The sequence below is a fragment of the Saccopteryx leptura genome, chromosome 2 (assembly GCF_036850995.1).
Source record: "Saccopteryx leptura isolate mSacLep1 chromosome 2, mSacLep1_pri_phased_curated, whole genome shotgun sequence".
In the NCBI taxonomy this organism is placed as follows: Eukaryota; Metazoa; Chordata; class Mammalia; order Chiroptera; family Emballonuridae; genus Saccopteryx; species Saccopteryx leptura.
The window spans coordinates 135,186,678-135,209,273 of NC_089504.1; the positions used below are offsets into that span (position 1 = coordinate 135,186,678).

The 22,596-nt window shown below is 34.1% G+C and overlaps 1 protein-coding gene across 3 annotated transcripts in view; it reads left to right on the forward strand.

The window, feature by feature from the left end:
* The window catches only part of CCDC91 (coiled-coil domain containing 91), a 380,006-nt gene that overhangs the window by 284,492 nt on the left and 72,918 nt on the right, over positions 1-22,596 (forward strand). For all 3 annotated transcript variants that reach the window (XM_066368875.1, XM_066368874.1, XM_066368876.1), the window contains 3 exons: positions 1,188-1,280; positions 1,370-1,438; positions 4,894-5,070. In XM_066368875.1, the coding sequence (XP_066224972.1) occupies positions 1,188-1,280; positions 1,370-1,438; positions 4,894-5,070 (339 nt within the window). The remainder of the gene's footprint in view (positions 1-1,187; positions 1,281-1,369; positions 1,439-4,893; positions 5,071-22,596) is intronic.

A 22,596-nucleotide genomic window follows, 5' to 3' on the forward strand; every position in this document is an offset into this window, starting at 1 on the left:
TGTCCCCTCTGACTAGCTCTTGTTGGACTACTAGAAATATTAGGACTAGAGTAATTAATGATTTCTACTAGTGTGACTTACTAACATACAGCTCTTTTTATGAAGAAATCATTTTCAAAATTATTAATGACTGAAATCTATTCTGTAGTTAATTCTAATTTTATTTGTTCTATTTTTATGTTTACCTCTGCCTCAAAATCTAAATTAAATATTTTTGGCCTCATATGAGAATTATATTAATCATTTTTAAGTCATTTATTTGCTTCATATAACACATTTTTTTCTCATGTGTGTTTTAAATAAGATTAGGTATTGTTTCTGGTTCTATGAAATTTTGCATGCCTCTAGACTTTCCTAGAAAACAGAATTAAAGTCTGTGTTATTATTATATATTATATAGTAAGTCTGCTGCTTTGTTAGCTGCCTTCCACAAATTCATATAGTACCAACAATTTCTCATAATTGTTTCATGATTTGCCTCACATTTTGGATTTGTTTTCTAAAAAAAACCACATCTTTCTTGTGATTTTTCTTGACAAAGATAAAAAGTTAACAAAACTAGGAATAATAGATTATCTTAACTAGACATGACTATTTTAATCACTTATTGTAGACCACCTCTCTAAAGAAGATTTAAGTCAGAACAACTGTGAAAGACATAGAGCTGTTTTTAAATACTGGATATTAGAATAACTTTATATTTAAAGGAGGCTTCTATATAAATAGCATTCTAAATCTGAGAAAGTATCTTATTTTTTCTTTGTAACTGAAAGAGAAATCTTTGTGAATAAGAGTATATATAGTATTTTCATTGTGTTTCTCCATAAGAAAACTGCTCAAAACAAGTTCTGAACATCTGGCTCATGAATATTGAATATAGTGCAGCTACAAAAGTAAAATTTTCTTAGAAAACTCCATTCAAAATCCAAGTGCCTAATTCATACTACCTGGCTGATGTTTCTGTGTGTTTTTTTAACTATACATTGGAATAAACATAAATATTTATATTTGCACTGTGTACTTTAACATTAGCTATCCCATAATATTGATTGTTTTCATAGAATCATTTTTTGAATTTGAGATAAAAGCCAATGTTATCAGGCAAATAAATTTCATTAGCTATTGTTCTTGTTGATAGATTATAGGCCTCAGCATGTAATCACAATCCATTTATATTTTCTTTGTAGCATCAGAGGCTCCTTGAAATGCTAGATACAGAGAAAGACCTGTTAAAAGAAAAAATAAAGGAAGCTTTCATTCAGCAATCTCAAGAACAGAAGGTAATATACTTGGAGCTTGCTCAGAGTGTGGAAAGCATGTGTCCTGTTACTTCAGATAATACATTTAGTGTCTGTCTGATCATTTACAGGAAATATTGGAAAAATGTTTGGAAGAAGAAAGGCAAAGAAATAAGGAAACATTACTGTCTGCTGCAAAGGTATTTCCACCTGAAAACTTAGTGTGTTGTTTAATCCCAGTAATTTTTATTTGTTCTGTTTGCCAGGTTTACCTCCACCTCAAAGCCTAAGTTGAATATCTTTGGTCTCATATGAAAATTGTATTTATCACTTATTTGCCCAGTATAAACCATCTGTAATAATAGGTTTTTTTCTAAGTGGAGTTAAAAATCTAAATTCATTAATGATACAACCATCTACTCTTATAAAATATTTTATTGCACAGAAACAAAAAGAATGTTGTTTTTTTTACTTTTCCCCTTAAACTTTTAGGATACTACTGTTAGTATTCTTACTAAATTCACATTATACGAGATTATGATGATGTTGAAATGCTTATCATTTAGGTTAATAAATTGTTAAAAGATTTTTTAAAAAGACTAATTTCCACTCGGTATCTGATGGGTATTATACAATTAATATGTGTGAGTGTGCACATGCACGTGTATATTTATGTGTATATGTTTACATAAATGTGTGTATGTGTAATTATTGATCAGCATATGTGATTTTTAAAGCTGACTTTGAAATAGCTCATCTGTGTAATGATTCATAGATATTAAATAGATATATACCAGCAGACACATGTTTTGTACTAACTTGAGGTTTGGATTTAAATTTATAATATTGAAAGTCTTAAATAACTTCCAGGGTGGAAGTTCAAGAGCGACTATGATTTTCTCTCTTAAAGAAGTTACAGTTAAGTAGGAAAAGTATTATTTATATAACCAAGAAGGCAAGGAGCAATGTATTAAATTATTATGAGTGTATAGTTAGTATTTCCATGTCATAGAAGTTTTTAACAATAAATTACTTGTGAAATGACTCTTGAAGGATGGCTTGTATTCTAAATTATGTTTGAATTTTATTCGATAAGTAAGACTAAACACATTGATACTTCTGAATATTGGTGTGACTTAATGGTAATTAACATTAGCTTTTGGAAATGGAGGCAACAAAGGCTAGAGGCAGAGAAAGAATTAACTGAGTACATCAGAAGTCTTACCTACATCAGGGCAAGATATAGTGAATGGCAGAAATAGACTAGCAGTAGTAGCTTGGAAAGGAAATAAATAAACAAATTCTAGAAATAGTTAGAAGATGGGATGTTCGGTCTGGATGACATAAGAAGTGACCAAGTGTGAACTCTCTGACTGTGGATTCAACAGAAACATGGAAAATAATACTATTTCTTTGATACAGAGATGCCTGTGATAAATGCAGGAGACAAAGTCAAGTAGATCACTCAATCTACTTTATGTTTGAAACTCAGGAGAAAGGAATGACTTAAGATGCTAATAATGGCTTTTTTTTTTCAGTAGATAGATGGTAATGGAGCTATGGAAATTATTGGCATGTATAATCACCTCACGGGAGAGTGTAAAGTGAAGGGTGGTCCAAGATTGGAGCCCTGAAAAAACAAATTTAAAATCCAGAGAAAGGAAGAAGTTACAAGAGCCGAAAAATCTCAGCCAGATTAATAGAAGAAATATAAGCTGCATTCTGTCATGCAAACCTAGAAAAGAGAGGGCTGCAGGGAAACAGAAGCAACTATATAGAATGGTGTTTTGAGGTCAACAAAAATAAGTATTAAAACAACAAAAAATATCACTTGAATTAAAAAACATAAAAAGTATTGGTGAACATAGTAAGAGTAGTTTAAGAGAAGAATGGTGGAGTACAATAAAAGTTCAGAAAGTGGTTATTGTCAACTTGCATAACTATTGTCAAATAGATTGTGAACTGGAAGCAATAGAAAAAGTAGTAACTCTAGGAATTAGGGGTGGAAAGTCCATGGACTTTACCGCCAAAGTAGAATGGTTTGCTTAAGGAAAATTCTTGTGTGTTTTTGAATTGCAGCTGAAGTGTAGATACTTTTTTATGGAACACCATTTTACTAGGATTACACAGACTTTAATATTTGGCAGACATTTTCTCAAAATAAGTGGAGTGAGCCCAGCACATTAAGGAAAAACTGACAGTCTTTGTTGCTAATGATAAAATTCGAGCTTTAAAGCAAAAATTGGAATTTTATAAAATTTGTATCTGCTTTCTGATACTTAAAACTTTTCTGATGAAATTGATGGTGGTATTAAGAAATGTGACTTTTTTGTTGTGATGTAATGAAATTTATCAATATCTGTAAGAGACGCATAACTCATTGATTCAATGTATTCCAAGTAAGAAATATTTTAAAAATCATGCATAGATAAAAGATTCATTCAGAGTACAAGAAAAGATTGTAATATAAGAGTACAAAAACTTCATTGACATGATTGTCTTTTTTTGTTATTTTGTTTGTTTGTTTGTTTATTAAGTGAGAGGCAGAGACAGACTCCCGCATGCACCCCAACCAGGATTCACCCAGCAAGCCCCTACCAGGCGATGCTCTGCCTAGCTGGGCTGCAGCTCCGTTGCTTGGCAACCAAGCTATTTTAGTTCCTGAGGCTGAGGCCATGGAGCTATCCTCAGCACCTGGGGCCAACTTTGCTTGAACCATTTGAGTCATTGCTACAGGAGGGGAAGAGAGAGTGAGGAAGATGGGGGGAAGGGAAGAGAATCAGACACAGGTCACCTCTCCTGTGTGCCCTGATCGGGAACTGAACTGGGACTTTCACATGCCAGGCCAATGCTCTGTCGCTGAGCCAACTGGCCAGGGCCAACGTGATTTGATTTTCCTTATTGAAACTAATTTTCAGAACTACTTCTTATTATGTTTTGGTGTGGAATCATCAAGAATATCTACAATCATCTCAACCTGGCTACTAAATATTCCTTTCTTCTCTAGTACTTATCTGTGATAGACTGGGCTTTTCCTTTTAACATAGTTCAAGCAATTATCATTACAGATTAATACAAAAGGCAGATATTAGAATCTGGGTGTCTTCTATTAAGTCAGATATTAAGTAGTTTCATAAACATTCTTTTTACTTTTTAATTTTAGAAAATATAGTTATTTTTTAATATAAAGCAGTGTTTGATAATATACAATGCATTTAATGTTATTAGCTTTAAATAAAAAACTCAATAAATATTTTAATTTTGTCTTGGTCTAAATTTTTAATATTGTAAATCTTAATATGTATAAGCAACATAAACAAAAGCTCTTTGAAGTCTTCAATAATTTTTAAGAGTATAAAGAGATTCTTGAACCAAGTAGTCAACAACTGTTACTTTAAGCTAAAGTTTGGTTTCTTTGAAGTTTAGACATGCTGTGGAAATATGTCGATTATTTATACAGAAACAAATTATTGGTTTTGTTTTACATCCATTATTAAATATGCATTAAAACAACAATGTCAGAACTAAATGCTGTAGAATCAAAGTTTTGTGTTTTTTTGGGTTAACCTGAGTCTGTTTTATTCAAAGAATTATTGTGCAGTCATCCTTTCCATTTATTTTGTTTTGAACATTATTTTTTGTTTTGTTTTTGAAGCTTGAGAAAGAAGCAATGAAGGATGCAGTTTTAAAAGCCATAGAAGAAGAAAGAAAAAACTTGGAAAAAGCCCATGCTGAAGAAAGGGAACTCTGGAAGACTAAGCATGGAAAAGACCAAGAGAAAGTGGCTGAGGCAGTTCAACAAGCTATACAAGAACAAAGAAAAATTAGTCAGGTTAGTAAAATTAATTCTCTGTGAATATATTTTTTCTTATTTTTTTCAAAATGCAATATCATTTTATCTTACTAAAAATCAAGTTAGTGGGCTTATCAACATGTAATTATTTTGCCTTTGGTATTAATATTTTAAACAAGTAATTCTTACACAAGTAATAAAAACATAAATTTTATTTTTTATAACAATTTGCATGGTTTTATTTTACCAGAAAAAAACCTTTCCTTAAACAAGTATAAAAAGCAATAAATAATAATAACAACAACATTCACAGAAGTCTTTTCTTTCACATGATCCAAGTGTTACATTACTACCATTGTTTATTTAACTACACATTATAAATATAGCTAAAATGCCTATCTTTTGAGAACAAACAACCTAGATTCTTTTATTGCAGCTCATTAATTTTACTGAAGCCTAAAAACTCAATGCTTCTGATATCCAGGATAAATGTTGTATGTTTTCAAAAGTCATCACTTTTTATTCTTTTTTTTTTTTTAAGTGAGAAGAGGGAAGATAAAGTGATAGATTCCCTCCCGTATGTGCCCTGACCAGGATCCACCTGGCATCCCCTGTCTGGGGTCCATGCTCAAGTCAACCAAGCTATCCTTAGCGCCCTGGGCCTACACTCAAACCAATTGAGCCACTGGCTGCCAGAGGAGGAAGGGAGAGAAAGAAGGGGGAGAAGGAAAGTGAGAGGGAGAGAAGCAGATGATCACTTCTCCTATGTGCCCTGACCAGGATTGAACCCAGGACTTCCACACACCGGGCTGATGCTCTATCTACTGAGCCACCAGCGAGGGCCAAGTTTATTCTTAAGAACACATAGTTATTCATTTATTGTAAAAATTAAACAGATCTGTAAGTAGCATTTTGATAAGGTAACAGTAGTATAGTAACAGATTTTATTTTTTTATTTCTTTTTTAATTAGAGTAATGATTACTTTATGATTCTTTGACCTAGTGTTAGTGTATATATATATATATATATATATATATATATATATATATATATATATATATATATGTATGTATATTGAGCCCGTATTTTATATAAAATGCCTAATTGCCTGTCAGTTCAATTGCCTGGAATTCCATACCAGTAAGGTCAAGTTTGTTCTTTAAGTCGTGATTTGAGAGAGTTTGCTTAAACTGATTTTATGATCACATACCTCACTTTGACCCTCACATGGATGTGGGCTATTAGTCACCATTCATCGGGCAAGGTAGCATGAGTAAATCAGCACATAGTTATCACCCAGGCTGACAAATGTGTATCGTAAAGAATACTCTCTTCCAACTTGTTGAAGCATTCTTGTCTATAAAACACACTACAATATATGATATACTGTAAAATTTGTTCTCTATAGTTTCAGAACACTGTGAAGATAATCCAGTCATACCACGAATAAGTACATTTTGTTTGTTTTCCTACAACTGGTTATATATTTTGGGTGAGAGTGGGAGAAAAAAGAGGGGGAGAGGAAGAGAGAAAGAACAGAAAGAGAGGAGTTGTCTTGTGGCTGACATAGATGAATGGTGAACATTTAGCAGATTTTTTTTATTAGTTTTAAATTTTAATGACAATATTTCTTGGCAATAAATGCAGATGGTTTGGGCTTCAACTTTGAAAAGGCAGTGCTTTTAATAAGTTAATAAGTGCTTTTAATGAGTTAAAGACTTACTTGAGCATGCCTTAATGAGATAGCTGCATGTGGCCAAGGTCTTTAAAATCCTGTCTAATACCTAGCTCATGTTTAGGGTTCTGTTTTTTTTTTCAAACTTTTCGTACATGAGGGCTGCAACTTGATATGTCTTTCACATACCAAATTCTTTTAGATTCAACATTGATGGTAAAAACCTTACCTTACCCAAATTAGTTACTGTTAAGGTAGCAGAATGCCATGCCCAACTGGACGTGAAGTCTTTCACCAGCAGGAACATTTGCTCCCTTTCTACTCTTCTCACACACACTCCAGCTTTCCTACCTGTGACTGATATGCCTAAAACAGGGGCACGGCTTCTGGGCATGTCAGTGTGTAAAGTTTAGTCAAGCTTGTCTTTATTCCTTGACTAATGCCTTTTGCTGATAGTATTCAGAAGAAAAAAAAAACTGAGCACAAATTTTTATGAATCTCCCATCTTTAGGAAACCACTAATTTTGTTTTCTGCACAATGATCCTCAATCTTATTGTTGATAAATTTCTACCTGATATAATATCCATATGGGTTATCAGAAATATTTAATATTACAACAAATAGATAGGTATATGAGAAGTTTGGTCGGTTGATTATCTTAAAGAGAATGCGTATTATAGAATAAATCACAATATTTATATTCTTAAATTTAATCTATGTATGATTTTTTTCTAGAGGCACACCTTTGATAGGAAGAAAATTTATAAGCCTGCAAGATGGGAGATACTGGATTAACATTTTAATACTGGCTTTTTAGGACATCAACAATTTACAGATTATTTATAGACATCATTCATCGATCACATTAATTCCCCAGAAAAGCAAATTAGAAAAAGCAATAAAGTATTACAGATTGCTTAGTCACAATTCCATGAAGTTAATTAAATACCGCAAATTAACTAAATTGCAGGCCTAGAAATAGTATCTGTAAATACACTTTACCCATGCACTCCTAGTGATGGGAATCTGAAATCCTGCCTGTTGAACTTGTTCATACCATTGAGGATTTTGGCTGTGAGTTTCAGAGTTGGAATTAACATCCTTTTCAGGAAAATACCTGGGATATTAGACATTACAAAAATTGACAGAATGTTGTTTATCATCACTTATATCAATAAGAAAAGAGTTGTTCATGTTCAAGTTTGATTTACTTGGCTTTATTCTAAACAAATATTTTAAGCTGTTAGCAAAAAAGCTATTTTTATGGAATTTGTTCTTCAGTTTTGGCTTCAGAAAAAAGTAAGATAGTAGTTGTGGTGGTGGTGGTGGTGGTGGTGGTGGTAGGTTTGGCAATAATTATAACAATATTGGTTATCATTAATTTATTTTTAAGTACCAGGCACTTTCTAATTGTTTTACATGTTTAATCTCATTTAATCCTCAGAACCACCTTATGAGGCAGAAACTATTATTATCCCCATTTTTACAGTAGCAGAAATTAAAGTGTAGGAATACTATGTAACATTCTCAGGGCCATAACTTTTTGGAAGAGAAACAGTCCAGATCCAAAATCAGGCAGCTCACCTCAGAGGTCTTACAAGTTGCCACTGTACTATTCTTTCCCCCAGTGATTTCATCTTAGAATAAAGTACAACTTCGGCTTTTTGATTATTTAATGTATAACTTCAATAGGAAAAACTTGAAGGGGTTATTTTAACTTCTTTATTCAGTCAATAATGTTTATTAAGCATCTACTATGTGTTGGCACTTTTGGAAGATTTTGGTACATAGCATCTAACAAAATCGACAAGGTCCCTAGGCACTCATGGAGCTTATATTCAAGTTAAAAAAACTTTTAATAAAGAACGTACTTCCATATCCTGATATAGGCTGTGAAGAAAAATAATCAGGGTTATGAATTTAGCTGAGAAAGGATGTTAGGGGACTTGTATAGATAATGAACTTAGAAAAGAAGCCAGAAAAAAAAAATTGCATACTACATGATTCTATTTATATGAAATTCTGGAGAAGGCAAACTAATTTGAAAAAAATAGATTGTTGCCTGAGAGGAGAGGGGATGACATTTATTAAGGTGATAGAAATGTTTTAATTATAATTGTGGCAGTGATTACATTTGACAATTCATGATGATTAAATTTTTTGTGTGCAAATAATATTTTTATAAAGCTATTTAAAAAAAATAAATGCCTATCAGAATAAATTATTGGATAGGCATTGATTTCCGGTGGTGACTTCATTTGCTATGATGAGGAAGGATTGAGTTTCATGGGTGTAAAAGAAATCTAATTTGTTCATATTTAATTAGAGGTGCCTGTTCTTAATCCTAGATAGAGGAAATTTTGAGTAGGTAGTTTGAATACGGTTCTGGAGTTCAGGTGGATTGTCAGTACTGGACATCAAAAATTGGAATTGATAAGAATACAGATGGTATTTCAAGCCATATAAGTTTAAAAAGACAGGATTCTATAGGACATTCTGGTGTGCAATGTGGCCATCTTCTACCTAGAAAAAATATGGCCTCTTCAGATTAACGGTGTAATAGTGGAAATAGTCTCACACCTACAATTGTAGTTCAGATGAAACTGTCAAGGCATTCAAGTTATTGGTGCTTTCCCTATCATTCTGTTCTCCAGATAGAGAGGTCAGGACTTCATCTGCATTTCTAGGAAGCTAGGGTCACCAGTATAAACAGCAGCTTCGCCACCTTCTGCCCATCTCCTGTCCAGTTCATTGTATCCTCTAGCTCTGTGGCAGCTAGTTGGGACCCATGGAGCCCAAAGAGCTATTGTCCAGAAAACTGCCAACCTCTGGGGTACTGACTGAAGAGATTGATGTGGAAAAGCCTGGGAGCTGTTTTTCACTTTGTTTTGTTTTGTTTTAATTCTAAGAGGTCACTCCACAGCACTCAAATATTTCTTTATTAAAAAGAATTCTGAAAATAAACCTTGTAATTAGCAGTAATTAATATCTTTGGACATTAAGTCACACTAGTAATTAGGGAAGGCTAGATGGAGCATGGCAAAGCAAAAAACAACCAGTGTCAACTTGAGTAGCTAAAATTACTCATGAGAAAGTAAGGAAAATAAAACAGTTTCTGCTTTATACTTTATCTCTCGATTTTCTCTGTGTTAAATAGGGTCATTAACTGAGGAGATAGATTTTAAATTATGAAATAAAACGCAGTACCTAAGGATGGGGCACATATTTCTTCGAATTTATTTGAGAAATAGTTTTGTTTGGCCTTGGTCATAAATTAAGCCTAAGTCATGGTGTTGATTAGGGATTTGTATATTTTTTTCTGAGATATTAAGTAGAAAGTTTGACTTTGACTTACTTGACTTTCATATTAAGTTAATTCTGTGTACCTTGAAAAGCTTTGTTAAAGAAAGGAAAGTGCATTTGTTATTTACACCAACGTGGGCAAAAAGAAGAGCCATTGATTTTGCTGTTGTAGCAAAGTGCTGTAAAAGGACTCCAGTGCATACAGACACTTAAACTGCTTCTGACGTTGAAAGCTCTTCATAATAGTTTATAACCACAGCCACTGTAATTTGGGGTTATGTTTTCCCCAAAAGCCACAGACATTACAATCAGTGGTTGAGTTTTCTTTGAGAAATTTAGTATTGCCACCTGACCCTTCTTTTTTAAAAGTAAATAGCCTTTCTGTTTTAGCTTCGCAGGCCAGATTATTTCACAACACTAAAATAATTTTTCTGTATTGACTTAATTTGTTTTGAATCATTAGTTTGTTTTAAAATTTGTATTTACAAAATTTTGATAGTAACCTAGTTAATTACCGGTAAAAATCTTCACTACATTTTAATCGCCAAGGGTACTGGATCTAGGAACAAGTGAGCAAATGATACATCAACTTACCTTTCCATTTCCTGAGACTTTTTCCTTCCATTAAATTTCTTGGTTCATTCAATGAGATAATCATCTCCCAGGTTATCCAATCCAGAAAACTGAAATTTCTCCTGAACACTCTCTCTCTCTCTCATCTCCATTTTTATACCTTTTTAATCATTAAAACCTTTCCATTTTACTTGTTAAATAATCCTTAAACATACACACTTTCTTCCTTTCAGCTCTCACTATCTAAATTACAATTCTTACTGCTTATCTTGACTTCCTACATTGACTTCTTTGCTTCCAATTTTGTCTTCTTTCATTTTGGAATAAAAAAGTGAGTGTTATTCTCCCCCTTGAAACTCTTCATTGCTGCCCTGTAACCTATAAAGTAACATACACTCTACTTAGTATGAATTCTACATCTTTCAGAGCATGTCATATAAATCTTTCAGTGTCCTGGTTCCTCCCTCTCTGGCTAATCTTCCACCACCTGCTTCACATTTCATGCTTTTATTACCAATCTGCTGGTCCATGTACCATGCTTTTGTAGAGTATTGGACCTTTAGTCATGCTGTACCTTCAGCCTAGAATGCCGTTGCTGTCCTAACTGTAAAACACAGTCTTATTGAATAATTTGGATTTCTTTTAACCCCCAAAATTTATATTCTACTTCTCAGATTAAATCAAGTATTTTTCCTCTCTGGTATTCAGTCTCTAACTACCACTACCCAGCCATATTGTATTGACAGGATCTGCTTTTATCTTCTCCATCAGATTCAGCACCTCGAAAACGGAAACTGAGTCTTGAACGAACCACAATAGGTTATAAAGTGGTGCAGGACTAGCACTGTTTGGAGATAGACTAATCTTTTAAAAATGGACTTGATCTTTAAACACACAGTTTGGCTCTTTTAGAGTTTAGGTTGCTTTGAAACAGAATTTTAACAAAAGTTGGGTCACCAAAAGTAGTGCTTTGTGTTATGATCCCCTGAATCTTTAAGTACTATTAACTCAACATAAATAGATTTAGTTTACTTAACATAGTGCATGGAACATAGTCTATATTTTTGCTGCTGAGATGCCCACTGCTGCTGTTGATACTATTATTATTACTAACGTCTTAATCACCCTGTAATTTTAATACCCAGCCTTGCAGGGGTCTTCAAACTTTTTATAAAAACCGCCCACTTTTGCAGTGCTGGTCAACCTGGTCCCTACCGCGCAACCAAACAGCGCTGCGATTGGCCCACCTTGAAAGCTGGACCGCCCACTAGTGGGCGGTAGGGACCAGGTTGACCAGCACTGCAAAAGTGGGCGGTTTTTATAAAAAGTTTGACGACCCCTGCGGGCTGTGGTTTCCCACCTGCATCAAGGTGCCCTGAATACTGCAGTGAACTCACCAAGGTGCTGAAGGGTATTTTTTTCTTTCTTTCTTTTTCTGAAGCTGGAAACGGGGAGAGACAGTCAGACAGACTCCCGCATGCGCCCGACCGGGATCCACCCGGCATGCCCACCAGGGGCGACGCTCTGCCCACCAGGGGGCGATGCTCTGCCGCGACCAGAGCCACTCTAGCACCTGGGGCAGAGGCCAAGGAGCCATCCCCAGCGCCCGGGTCATCTTTGCTCCAATGGAGCCTTGGCTGCGGAAGGGGAAGAGAGAGACAGAGAGAAAGGAGGGGGGGGGGGGTGGAGAAGCAAATGGGCGCTTCTCTTATGTGCCCTGGCCGGGAATCAAACCCGGGTCCCCCACACGCCAGGCCGACGCTCTACCGCTGAGCCAACCAGCCAGGGCCCTGAAGGGTATTTTAAATAATAGAGCACAACACAGAGATCCTTGAGATCTCATGGAAACCAGGTGAACTACTAGCTTCTCCATGATCTGTCTTATATTTCTTCCTGTTATATCATATCTTAGTGAATCTGGGTTTGGTTTAGGGATTGCTATGATAAAAAGCAAATACCGTGCAAATGTCAATGTGGAACAGGAAATGAGATTGTTATTGTCTGATATTATGCCAAGATTTACTAAGTTGTGCCATTCCAAGTGTGGACAAAACTCATAAATAAATAACTGTGGTTGAGGATGAAATAAAAATATTTTTCTTTCAATTTTTATTCTTAAATAGCTTTTAAGTTATGATACAATTAATTAATAACTGGAACAATTAGGTATTTCTTTTGGCTTAGCGGGCATTATGAAAAACTATTCAGGCAGCAATGGAGCCATGAACTGAGAAAGTTTGGGAAGCTTTAACGTAGTGCATACCCACTTTTTCAGGCGCTCTGGAAGACACTAGAAATTTAAGATATAATACATATAATTAAGTAGATTTTCTTTGAAATGGAGAAACAAATCCATTCATTCACTGAAGGTAAATTAGGCATCTACATGCTGTACCAGATACTTTGCTAGAACTACCAGAACTAGAATACCACTGAAGACTTCACTGGCAGAAGAGTACTGAGGGTTGAATATCCATTATGGAAGATTACCTTGGCAGCCTTCAATGTGAGTCTGAAGTTAAGAATACTCCCTGGAAATTACTAGAATACTTGACATGCAAAAAATGATGGCTTAACCCAAGCAATGGCTGTTAAAATGGTGAAGAAAAGACAAACATTTTGGAGGGGAAAGACTGAACCTGGTGACTGGAAATAGGATATGAAATCAAGCATGTGTCTGAGGCATGATATTTTAGAGAGTGATAAAATTTGTATAACTTTGTATCTGGGACAAAAAACAATTATTTTTAGTGTGTTCCTATTCTAAGCAATAATGAAGAAACAAAAGTAATACATTTTACCAAACTGGCAAGATTTAAGTGCTTAAGAGTTCTTTAGTTATATCACTTATTGCTATTAATTTTATTTTCAAGTAACAAATATTCTATTTATACTATATTTATGGAAAACAGAATATTTTTGTATTTTTGGACTTCCTCTGTTTTATCAGCTTTATAGTTTTATTATATTTATACAAGTAGGTGTAGTTGAGACCATTATACCCCACACACATATTAACATCTGTATTTCACAAGTTTCCTTATAAGTTATTTTACCATATGACTACAGATTTTTACTGAATCCTTTGTGCAATGATACCTCTGTTTCTAACCACAGTGAAGCATTCTATGAGAGGAGAAAAAATATGTTGAATGATAAAAGCAACAAATATGTCATTATGTAGAATTTTTTTCTTCTTTTCCAAGTGAGACGAGGGGAGATAGAGAGACAGACTCCCGCATGTGCCCCAATTGGGATCCATCCAGCAACCACCATCTGGGGTTGATGCTCTGCCCATCTGGAGCCATGCTGGCAACTGAGCTATTTTTAGTGCCTGAGGTAGAGGCTCCAGTTGAGCCATCCTCAATGCTGGGGTCAGTGTGCTCAAACCAATCAAGCCATGGCTGTAGAAGGAGGAGAATGAAGGCGTAGGGATAGAAAAGCAGATGGACACTTCTCTTGTGTGCCCTGACTGGGAATTATGCCTGGGACATCTACATGCCAGGCCGATGCTCTACCACTTGCCAGAGCTTCATTAGGTTGAATTTTAAAATTAAATAATATTTTTTAGAACTTGTCTAAAGGAAAAAAAAAAATTTAATTGTGAATTCTCTTGTGAGTAAGGAAGAAGCAAGAGACTGTGAAAACAAGGCCAGCTAAATTTTTAATAAAACCAAAGGTAATTTCTAGAAATGAAAGCTATAATATTGGAATTTAAAACGTACTGAGTAGAACTTCTTATTCTAGCCATCACAATATAAGCTATGTGGGACTATTTTCACACACACACTAAAAAAACACTATAAAAGTTGTATAATGTATTAAAAAGATTTTATGAAGGCATTGTCAAGCTGCAAATGCAGATAGGATTGGAGGAACTTTAATAGTGGAGAAAATAAAAATGTTCAAGGTGAAATTAACAACCAGGCTTTAAAAAGCATTTTCTATTTGGCAGCATGTAGAATTAAAGTTCAAGCAGAAAACATCAGTCTTATAAAGTTGAGGAGGCAGAAGTTCAGGCCTGCCAACAGGCAGATTTTCAGAACAAATTCTCAAACAGAAATCAGTGTCAAGCCTGACCTGTGGTGGTGCAGTGGATAAAACGTCGACCTGGATGCCTGAGGTCGCCAGTTTGAAACCCTGGGCTTGCCTGGTCAAGGCACATATGGGAGTTGATGCTTCCTGCTCTCACCCACCTTTCTCTCTCTCTCTCTCTCTCTCTTCTCTCTAAGAAAATAAATAAATAAAGTATTTAAAAAAGAGAGAGAAATCAGTGTTCAGATACCTGCCCACTCCACAAGTCTGTGGCCAGATTCTAAGTTGCATATGCAGAGGGAAGACTCTTAAAACCCATCAACAAAAAAATAACAGTTGGGAGGTTAAGGAGTTAACCAGACACTTTGGCTGATAAGTGTGTGAAAAGGTACTCAATATAATTATTCTTCCAGGAACTATGAATTAAGACCACAGGTGAGGAGCCAGTATATCCCTGCCCTGGGTATGAGTCTGATAAAGGGACTGGAAATCCTGAGTGTTGGTGATGATGTGGAGCAGTTGGACCCCTCATACTTTCTTGGAGGAAGTGTAAACTTGTCTACCCAATTTTTAAAAGTGTGTGGCATTATCTACTAATTGGCCCAATGCATGTATACCCCGATACCTTCATTTCCACAATTATTTATACAGCTGTACCTCGGAAATATCACAGGTTCAGTTTCTGACCACCACAATAAAGCAAATATTGCAATAAAGTGAGCCACACAAATTTTTTGGCTTCCTAGTACATATAAAAGTTACGTTTACGCTATATTGTAGTCTATTAAGTATATAATGGCATTATGTCTAAAAGCAATTTACATGCTTTAATTAAAAAATACTTTATTGCTAAAAAATATTAACCGTCCGCTGAGTCTCCAGTGAGCTGTGTTTGCTTCGCTGGCAGAGGGTCTTGCTTCGATGCTGTTGAAAACGCAGTATCTGTCAGGTGCGATGAGTGAAACCCAATAAAACCAGAAATGCCTGTGTGCTCAACAGAAGTCAGTACTGTGTCCACTAAGAGATTTGTAAAGGAATGATAAAAAGTGCTTTATTCATAATAATCCCAAATGGAAGCATTCCAAATATCCACTAGTAGTAGAATATATGAATAAATTGTGGAAAATTTATATAAGGAACTCTACACCAAAATAAAAAAGACAGTGTAATGATACACTCTACAATATAGATGAATCTCAACAATAAGTGAAACAAAAGCCAGCGAGAAAAGCATAAATACCGTGATTCAATTTTTATGACCTTTAGGAACAGAGAAAAATAATCTATGGTAATATAAATCACAATAGTTGATATTTATGATGGGGAAAAGCATTAGAGAACTTTCTGAGAAATATATATATATTTTTTTATCTGGGTAGTGGGTAAGTGGGAATATATATATATATATATATATATATATATATATATATATAGCATGGAACCATACACTTAAGATTTGTGCATTTCACTATGTGTAAAAATTTATTTGAAAAGCTAAATGCAAAGAAAAATGTAATCGTTACTAAAGTAGTTATTTAAAAATTGTGAGAAGCATCTAAAGTGATACTTCAGAGAAAATCATAGCCTTACATACCAAATTAGAAAATAGAAAAGACTAGAAAATAATGGGCTAACACTTTCAATTTATTACAGAAGTTAGAAAGAATAGAATAATCCAAAGAAATAGAAAGAAATAATAATGACTATAAAAGACATAAAATTCACAAATCTTTGACAAGATTGATGAAGAAAGAGGGATGTTATTAATTTACACTATTAGAGGAATGAATAAAGTGACAACATAGATGCTATACAAATTTTAGTTATATAAGCAGTATTAGTAACAACAGCATCAACAATAAAGCTTAAATGAAGTGAAAATTTTCCAAGAAAAATATAAATCCAAATCTGGTACTAGAAGAATTAGAAATGCTGAATAGTACTCCTATAGCTATAAAATGTATCTGTATTTTAAAAATACTCATTTGTCTCTATAAAAATAAATGTAGATACTCCCCTCTCCAGTAGATGGAAACTAATTTACCTCCCCTTGAGTGTTGACTGGACTTAAGTGTTCATTTTAAATTAATAGATTATAGAAAGAGAAAATATGTTATCTTTACACTAAAAAGAAACCTGGCAGATACCACTTTAACCAAATGATCAAGGTTGACATTTCTAGTGATATATTATATGCAGTGCCCCTCATATGATATAATTAAAAGTATACTTCCTGTTTAGCATTCTTTTCCAAAATCCATAACCCCAGTCTAATAATGAGAAAAAAGAGACAATTCCAAATTTCTTCAAATACTTGAAAAGTACTCTTCACAAGTATCAATGCCATAATAAGAAAAACTGAAAAACTGTCATAGCTTAGAAAAGACTGAGATATGATGTCTGAGTTTTACCCCTAGATTATAATCTAGGGGTATAATCCTGGAACATAAAAAAATATTAGGGAAAACTGAAATACAAATAAAATCTGTAATCTGTTTAATATTAATATATGATGTTAATATTAAGGAAAGCTAGATTAAAGGTATAGGAAGGCCTTGGTTTACAACACAGTTTCGTTCCTATGACAGTGCTATAACCCGAATTTTGATGTAAATCAAAACACACCCTAGCCTAAGTCACTTATATATCCTAATACAGTTGTAAAATTATAATCTAGAACAGAAAAACACAACTAAGCCATAGAAAAAAGAAAGGGAGATAAATATACTGTACTCTACATTGTAATATAGTAAAAAAAGAAAATGACTAAAGAGTTAAAAAAAAAAGCCTTACCTTTATTCCTGTGGTTGGCTCACACACTGGAAGGGGCGTTGCAAGGTGGGGGGAGAGACCTATGGGGAGGAGGAAGCTGGAGAGGCAGGAGAACCTGCAGAGAGTAATGGAGATACTGGGTCAGGCGGATCAGGATTGTTAAGGACCGTGCAGGAGATGCTGGAGATGATTCTGCCTGTACTACAGGTGTTCCTCTCAAGAACTGGCTGATGTCGAGGGTACAGGATCTGTTGCAGGCCTCCCTACCTGCTTAAAGAATTGTTCCAGGCTAGTCTGGAAGGTTGATGACATCTTCTCTTCCAAAATCTGCCTGTAGCATTGCAAGGCAGCCGTAACAGCTCTGTAGAGTGTAGACCTTACTGAATCTGTCATTGCTGTACGGCATAAGCCGAAACATTCATGTCTCAATTTTTTTAAGTTTTTATGGGAGTGAGCGTCATAAACTTGAAACATTGTATGTCAAGACTGTCATAACCCAACGACCCACTGTACGAGAATTCATGTACTATCTTTGCAATTGTTTTGTAAATATAAAATTGTTTCAAAATAAAAAGGTTGATATATATTTTTCTAAGACATGCCTGGTTAAAAAGAGCAGATAGACTACTCGTTTTTTTTTTTCCTACTCCCTTCAAAAAACCTCACTGAAATAAAAATCTACTGAAATGGGACCCTAAGCTAGAACCAGAGATAACTGAGAATACCAATATACATTGTAGAAACTCCAAAAGCTTAGTAGTTCATGGCACCAGATACCCCTGGCATTGAGTATAAATATGGAGCTTCAAATAGAAGAAAAGTTTAAACATTGTTTAATAGGCAGTTAGTTCTCCACTCATTTTTTTCCAATTCTGGCAGAAAGCTGAGGTTCTCTGCAAAAAAAATTTAAAAATAAACATTGCAGGGTCTCTGGCTTGAGGTCACTAAGCACAGTTGAAGGTATAGGTGCTATAATGTAATGGGGTTGGGAGGGGAACACGGTGAAAAGTTTTATGCTGCTTATTGCAATCCTGAGTTATTTTTCCCCTGCCAGTACTCAGAGTGCTGACAACCAGACAGGAAATTGGAAGATTCTTTTCTGAGGAATCTAGACAGCTGAAGAAAAGAGACCTAAATATATTGGTATCAAAAATTGCCTCAAGGAAACAACCCAGCCAGATTACTCTGCTATTAAGATCACAGTCCATAAACCACAACTGCAAGCACAGAGATGTTACTCAGCATTTTAGTGCTTTACTCTTTCAACATGAGCAAATAGTCAAGTATGAACAGTCAAGTTCTCAGGAAAAGCAGAGAATAAAACAGATGCTGCAGAGACATGAAAAGTTAAAGAAATATATCACTAATTTTCACAGAGATAAGAGAAGATTTTACATCTATGAAACAGGAAGAGGATGCCATTTTTTTTAAGTCAAATGAGAACATCAGAAATTGAAAATATGGTACAAAGTTAAAAACAAAAATATGGTGGCGCAATGGATAAAGAGGCATTCTGGAACGCTGAGGTCACCGGTTCAAAACCCCGGGTTGCCTGGTCAAGGCACATACAAGACGCAACTACTAATAGTTGATGCTTCCTGCTTCCCCCTCTTTCTCTCTCTCCTCTCCCTAAAATCAATAAATAAAATCTTAAAAAAAAAAAAAAAAATAGGAGTCAGATGATGAAGTTATAGAAGTTTTCCAGGAGAAAGGGTGTAAAAATACAAAGAAATGGAAAACAGGAGTGAAAAGATCAGAAAATAAGGCAATCAACTAAGGAGGTTCATTAGCTGAATCATAGGATTTTGAGAAATAAAAACCAAAATAAAATGCAGGAAACAATTTATCATCATTATCATCATCATCATTATTACTATTGTTCTTAAAGTAAAATACTTCCAGAATTGAAGCACATAAGTTTCTAGATTACAGGATATGAATTTCTACAATTCGTATAGGTAGATGTATAACTAGGTTTATCATGAATATTTTGAGAAACGGGGAAAATACATAAAAGTTCTCATAGAAGAAAAATATGGAAATGAGTAATCAGAATGTAATCAGACTCAACAACCTTTAAAACTGCAGCAATTTCCAAGCTAGAAATCCACACTAAGCAAAGCTATAAGTGTGAGGGTAGAATAAAGGCGTGGTTTTATTTTTTCTTTCTTTCTGACAAAGGAGATACTACAACTTTTCTTCCCATGTTCCTTTTCTCAGGAATCTCCTGTAGTGAGGTGCTCTATCAAAATGAAAGAATAAATCAAAAAAGGAGAATCCTATGGTATTTAGAAAGCTGGAGAGACTATTCAAGAAAAATATAGTGAATCCCCAGAAATATGCCTGAGATCCCCAAATAGACAGCTATATAACAGAACTAGAGAACAGCCAGTCCTGTTTGGATATATATCCCCAGGAAGATAAAGGTAATAGAATATATGTATCTTTGAAAATATTGAGTAGATATATAAACAATTAGAATTTGGAAATCAATTCATAATACACATTTGCTCAGGCCAATATAATGTGGCTTTAGTAACATTGTGTCATTTCTGAGCCCAAGTCTAAGAGACCCTACATTCTTTTTCTCTTTTGCAACTCTGTCCAGCAGCTATGTGGAAAATCCTGAGTTAGTCTGCGAGAGCACAGGAGATCACAGGAAGGAAAAACAGACAGGGCTATTCGGTCTGATTCTATTCTAGTACTAGTGGTCAAATCAGCCCCAGCAGTTGACTGCAGAAACCTGGGAGAGTCCTGTTAAGACCGAGGGAACTGTCCAGCTGAGCCCAGCCCAGATTGCCAAAGCAGAATCATGATCTAAAATCAGGGATTGGCAAACTTTTTCTGTTAAGGGCTAGATAGGAAATACACTGCTCACAAAAATTAGGGGATATTTTATTGCTTCATATTCATTTTGAAATATCCTCTAATTTTTGTGAGCAGTATATTTTAGGATGAATGGGCCGAAAGATTTAATTAAAAATATAATGTAGGTGCTTACATATAAGAAAAAACAAATATTTTGCAAGGTTTTTATGTATGAAACTTAAAATATAGTAATCATATATATTTTTTATAATATTTTGCTCAATTGTGGTTCAAGATTAGATATCCCCGACATCAAAAAAGGTTGCCAATACTCATATATTAATACTGATATGAATGAGACTCTACAAGTTTCATCTTTTAAAATGTCTTTCACACTAAATTTTGATATCAATCAATGAGCATATGATTTTAATTGACAGGCATTTTTAGAATTAGGTTCTATTAGTATTTTCCCTTTACCATGTAATTACAATGCAGGCTAACTACTTCCAACTAAAAGTTAGAAGAAAGTATCTCAGTTGCACATTAAATGGATTTTGAAATATGGGAATTTTATTTGTACTTGCATGCGTATCTAAAAAGCACTGAAAGAACTGTAGATTTAGCTCATCAATTTGAGTAGGAACAGTAGGCTCACTTGTCTTTTGAATTGTTGATGCAGAGGAAGTCTGTAAAGCAGTTTGACTACTTGTGATTCAAACACTTATTTTCTGAGGAATGTTTTCATAACCATGCGAAACTTTTAAAATAATATAGAATTAGATAATATGCATATACTTCGTAGAGAAGCAAAAATAATTAAAGCACACGGTTGCCCCAGAAATTTTTTGATACAATGGATTACAGTCCACATACCAGAATTGAGTTAATTTCTGATATTTGTTCCATAAATAATTTGACTGTTTACAATCCTTAACTAAATTGCACTGATAAAGAACAAACAACCACAGACCATTTATTAGTTCAAAATCGCTGATTACTGAAATGGAATGGTAGATTTAATGGATACTAAAGTACAACTATACCTCAAGCAATAAAGAGAAATTTTAAAATCTTGTACAGACATGTCAGATAAGCTTTTAGCCCTAAATGACATTCATCATGACTTATTTAATTATAACAGCATAGAAACTGATTTTAGTCATTCACTTTTTAAAAAAATTAGTATGTAGACCTTTTTTTTAACACTTAAAAACTAGTTATATAATCATTTGGATATGATTTCTTGCATATATTTTTGGATAAAAAGTATTTAGTATATGATGAGATGTGTAACTGAATATTTTAGCAAACCATAGCATATATGCAAATACATGTTTTTCCCTCCCAACTATCTTAGAGCAGAGTTTGTTTCTTGCTGTTTATCACAAGACACCCCACACACACACACTACTCAGTAAAGCATTGTCCATAGTGCTGAAGTTGAGAAATCTTTCCTTGGAGAATATACCATGTTCCAATAGTGTGGCCATTACTAAAATATTCTGGAATATAGTCTTTCATAATTGCTTATTTAAATATACTCATTGTATCAAATCTTCATTCCTTGTGAAGTATATTTCATTTTGGACTAATTTTCATGACTTCTTGGGACAATATAGTGCATTCATGGACTTCACTAAACTATGCAAGCAGATATTCACAGGCATTTGTATAATGTGCACAAAGTTATTTAATCGTCTCCAATTAATTCATATTTAAAGGAATTTGTATATTGACAATTAGTTTATAAGGATGAATTTCAGAACCTTGACTGTCACCTAATACCCACTTGAGAGGAAAGAAACTTTCTTTGTAAATGGTCCTTGGTCAGCTCAAAAATTAGGCCAAGAAAACTCAAAAATGTGGACTGAGCACATAATATAAACTCCCCCAAAACTGTCAATTGAAGAACATATTGTAAACTCTTCATGTTCTTTTCTGTATATTTTTTTATTTAAATTGAGATTTTGCTTTTGATCAAATAGATCTGGTCAAATTTACCATTATGACCCTCGCTAGAAATTCTTATTGATATTTAACACGGAACTGATTTATCTTTTACATTTAAATAATCCAGGTCTGCAATTCAGAAATTCTAAAAGCACTGAAAACTAAGGATTTTTGTAACTTAGCTGTGGACAGAAAACTGACTTGAACTGAAGTGAAGCTATTCTTTCAATTTAGCCGCATAGCGTGAATATTCATACTGTTTATTGCAGAACTATTAAAGTGCAGGGGCTTATTAATATATGCAATATTTTTTGTCTTGTAAAATTGAAATTTTTCAATTCCAAATTATTTAGTATGAAACCAACAGGAATTTAAATTGTAGATGCTTTCATTTAAAATAATCTTATTAGTCCTCATTTTTTTCTTTTAAAATTACTATAGTTT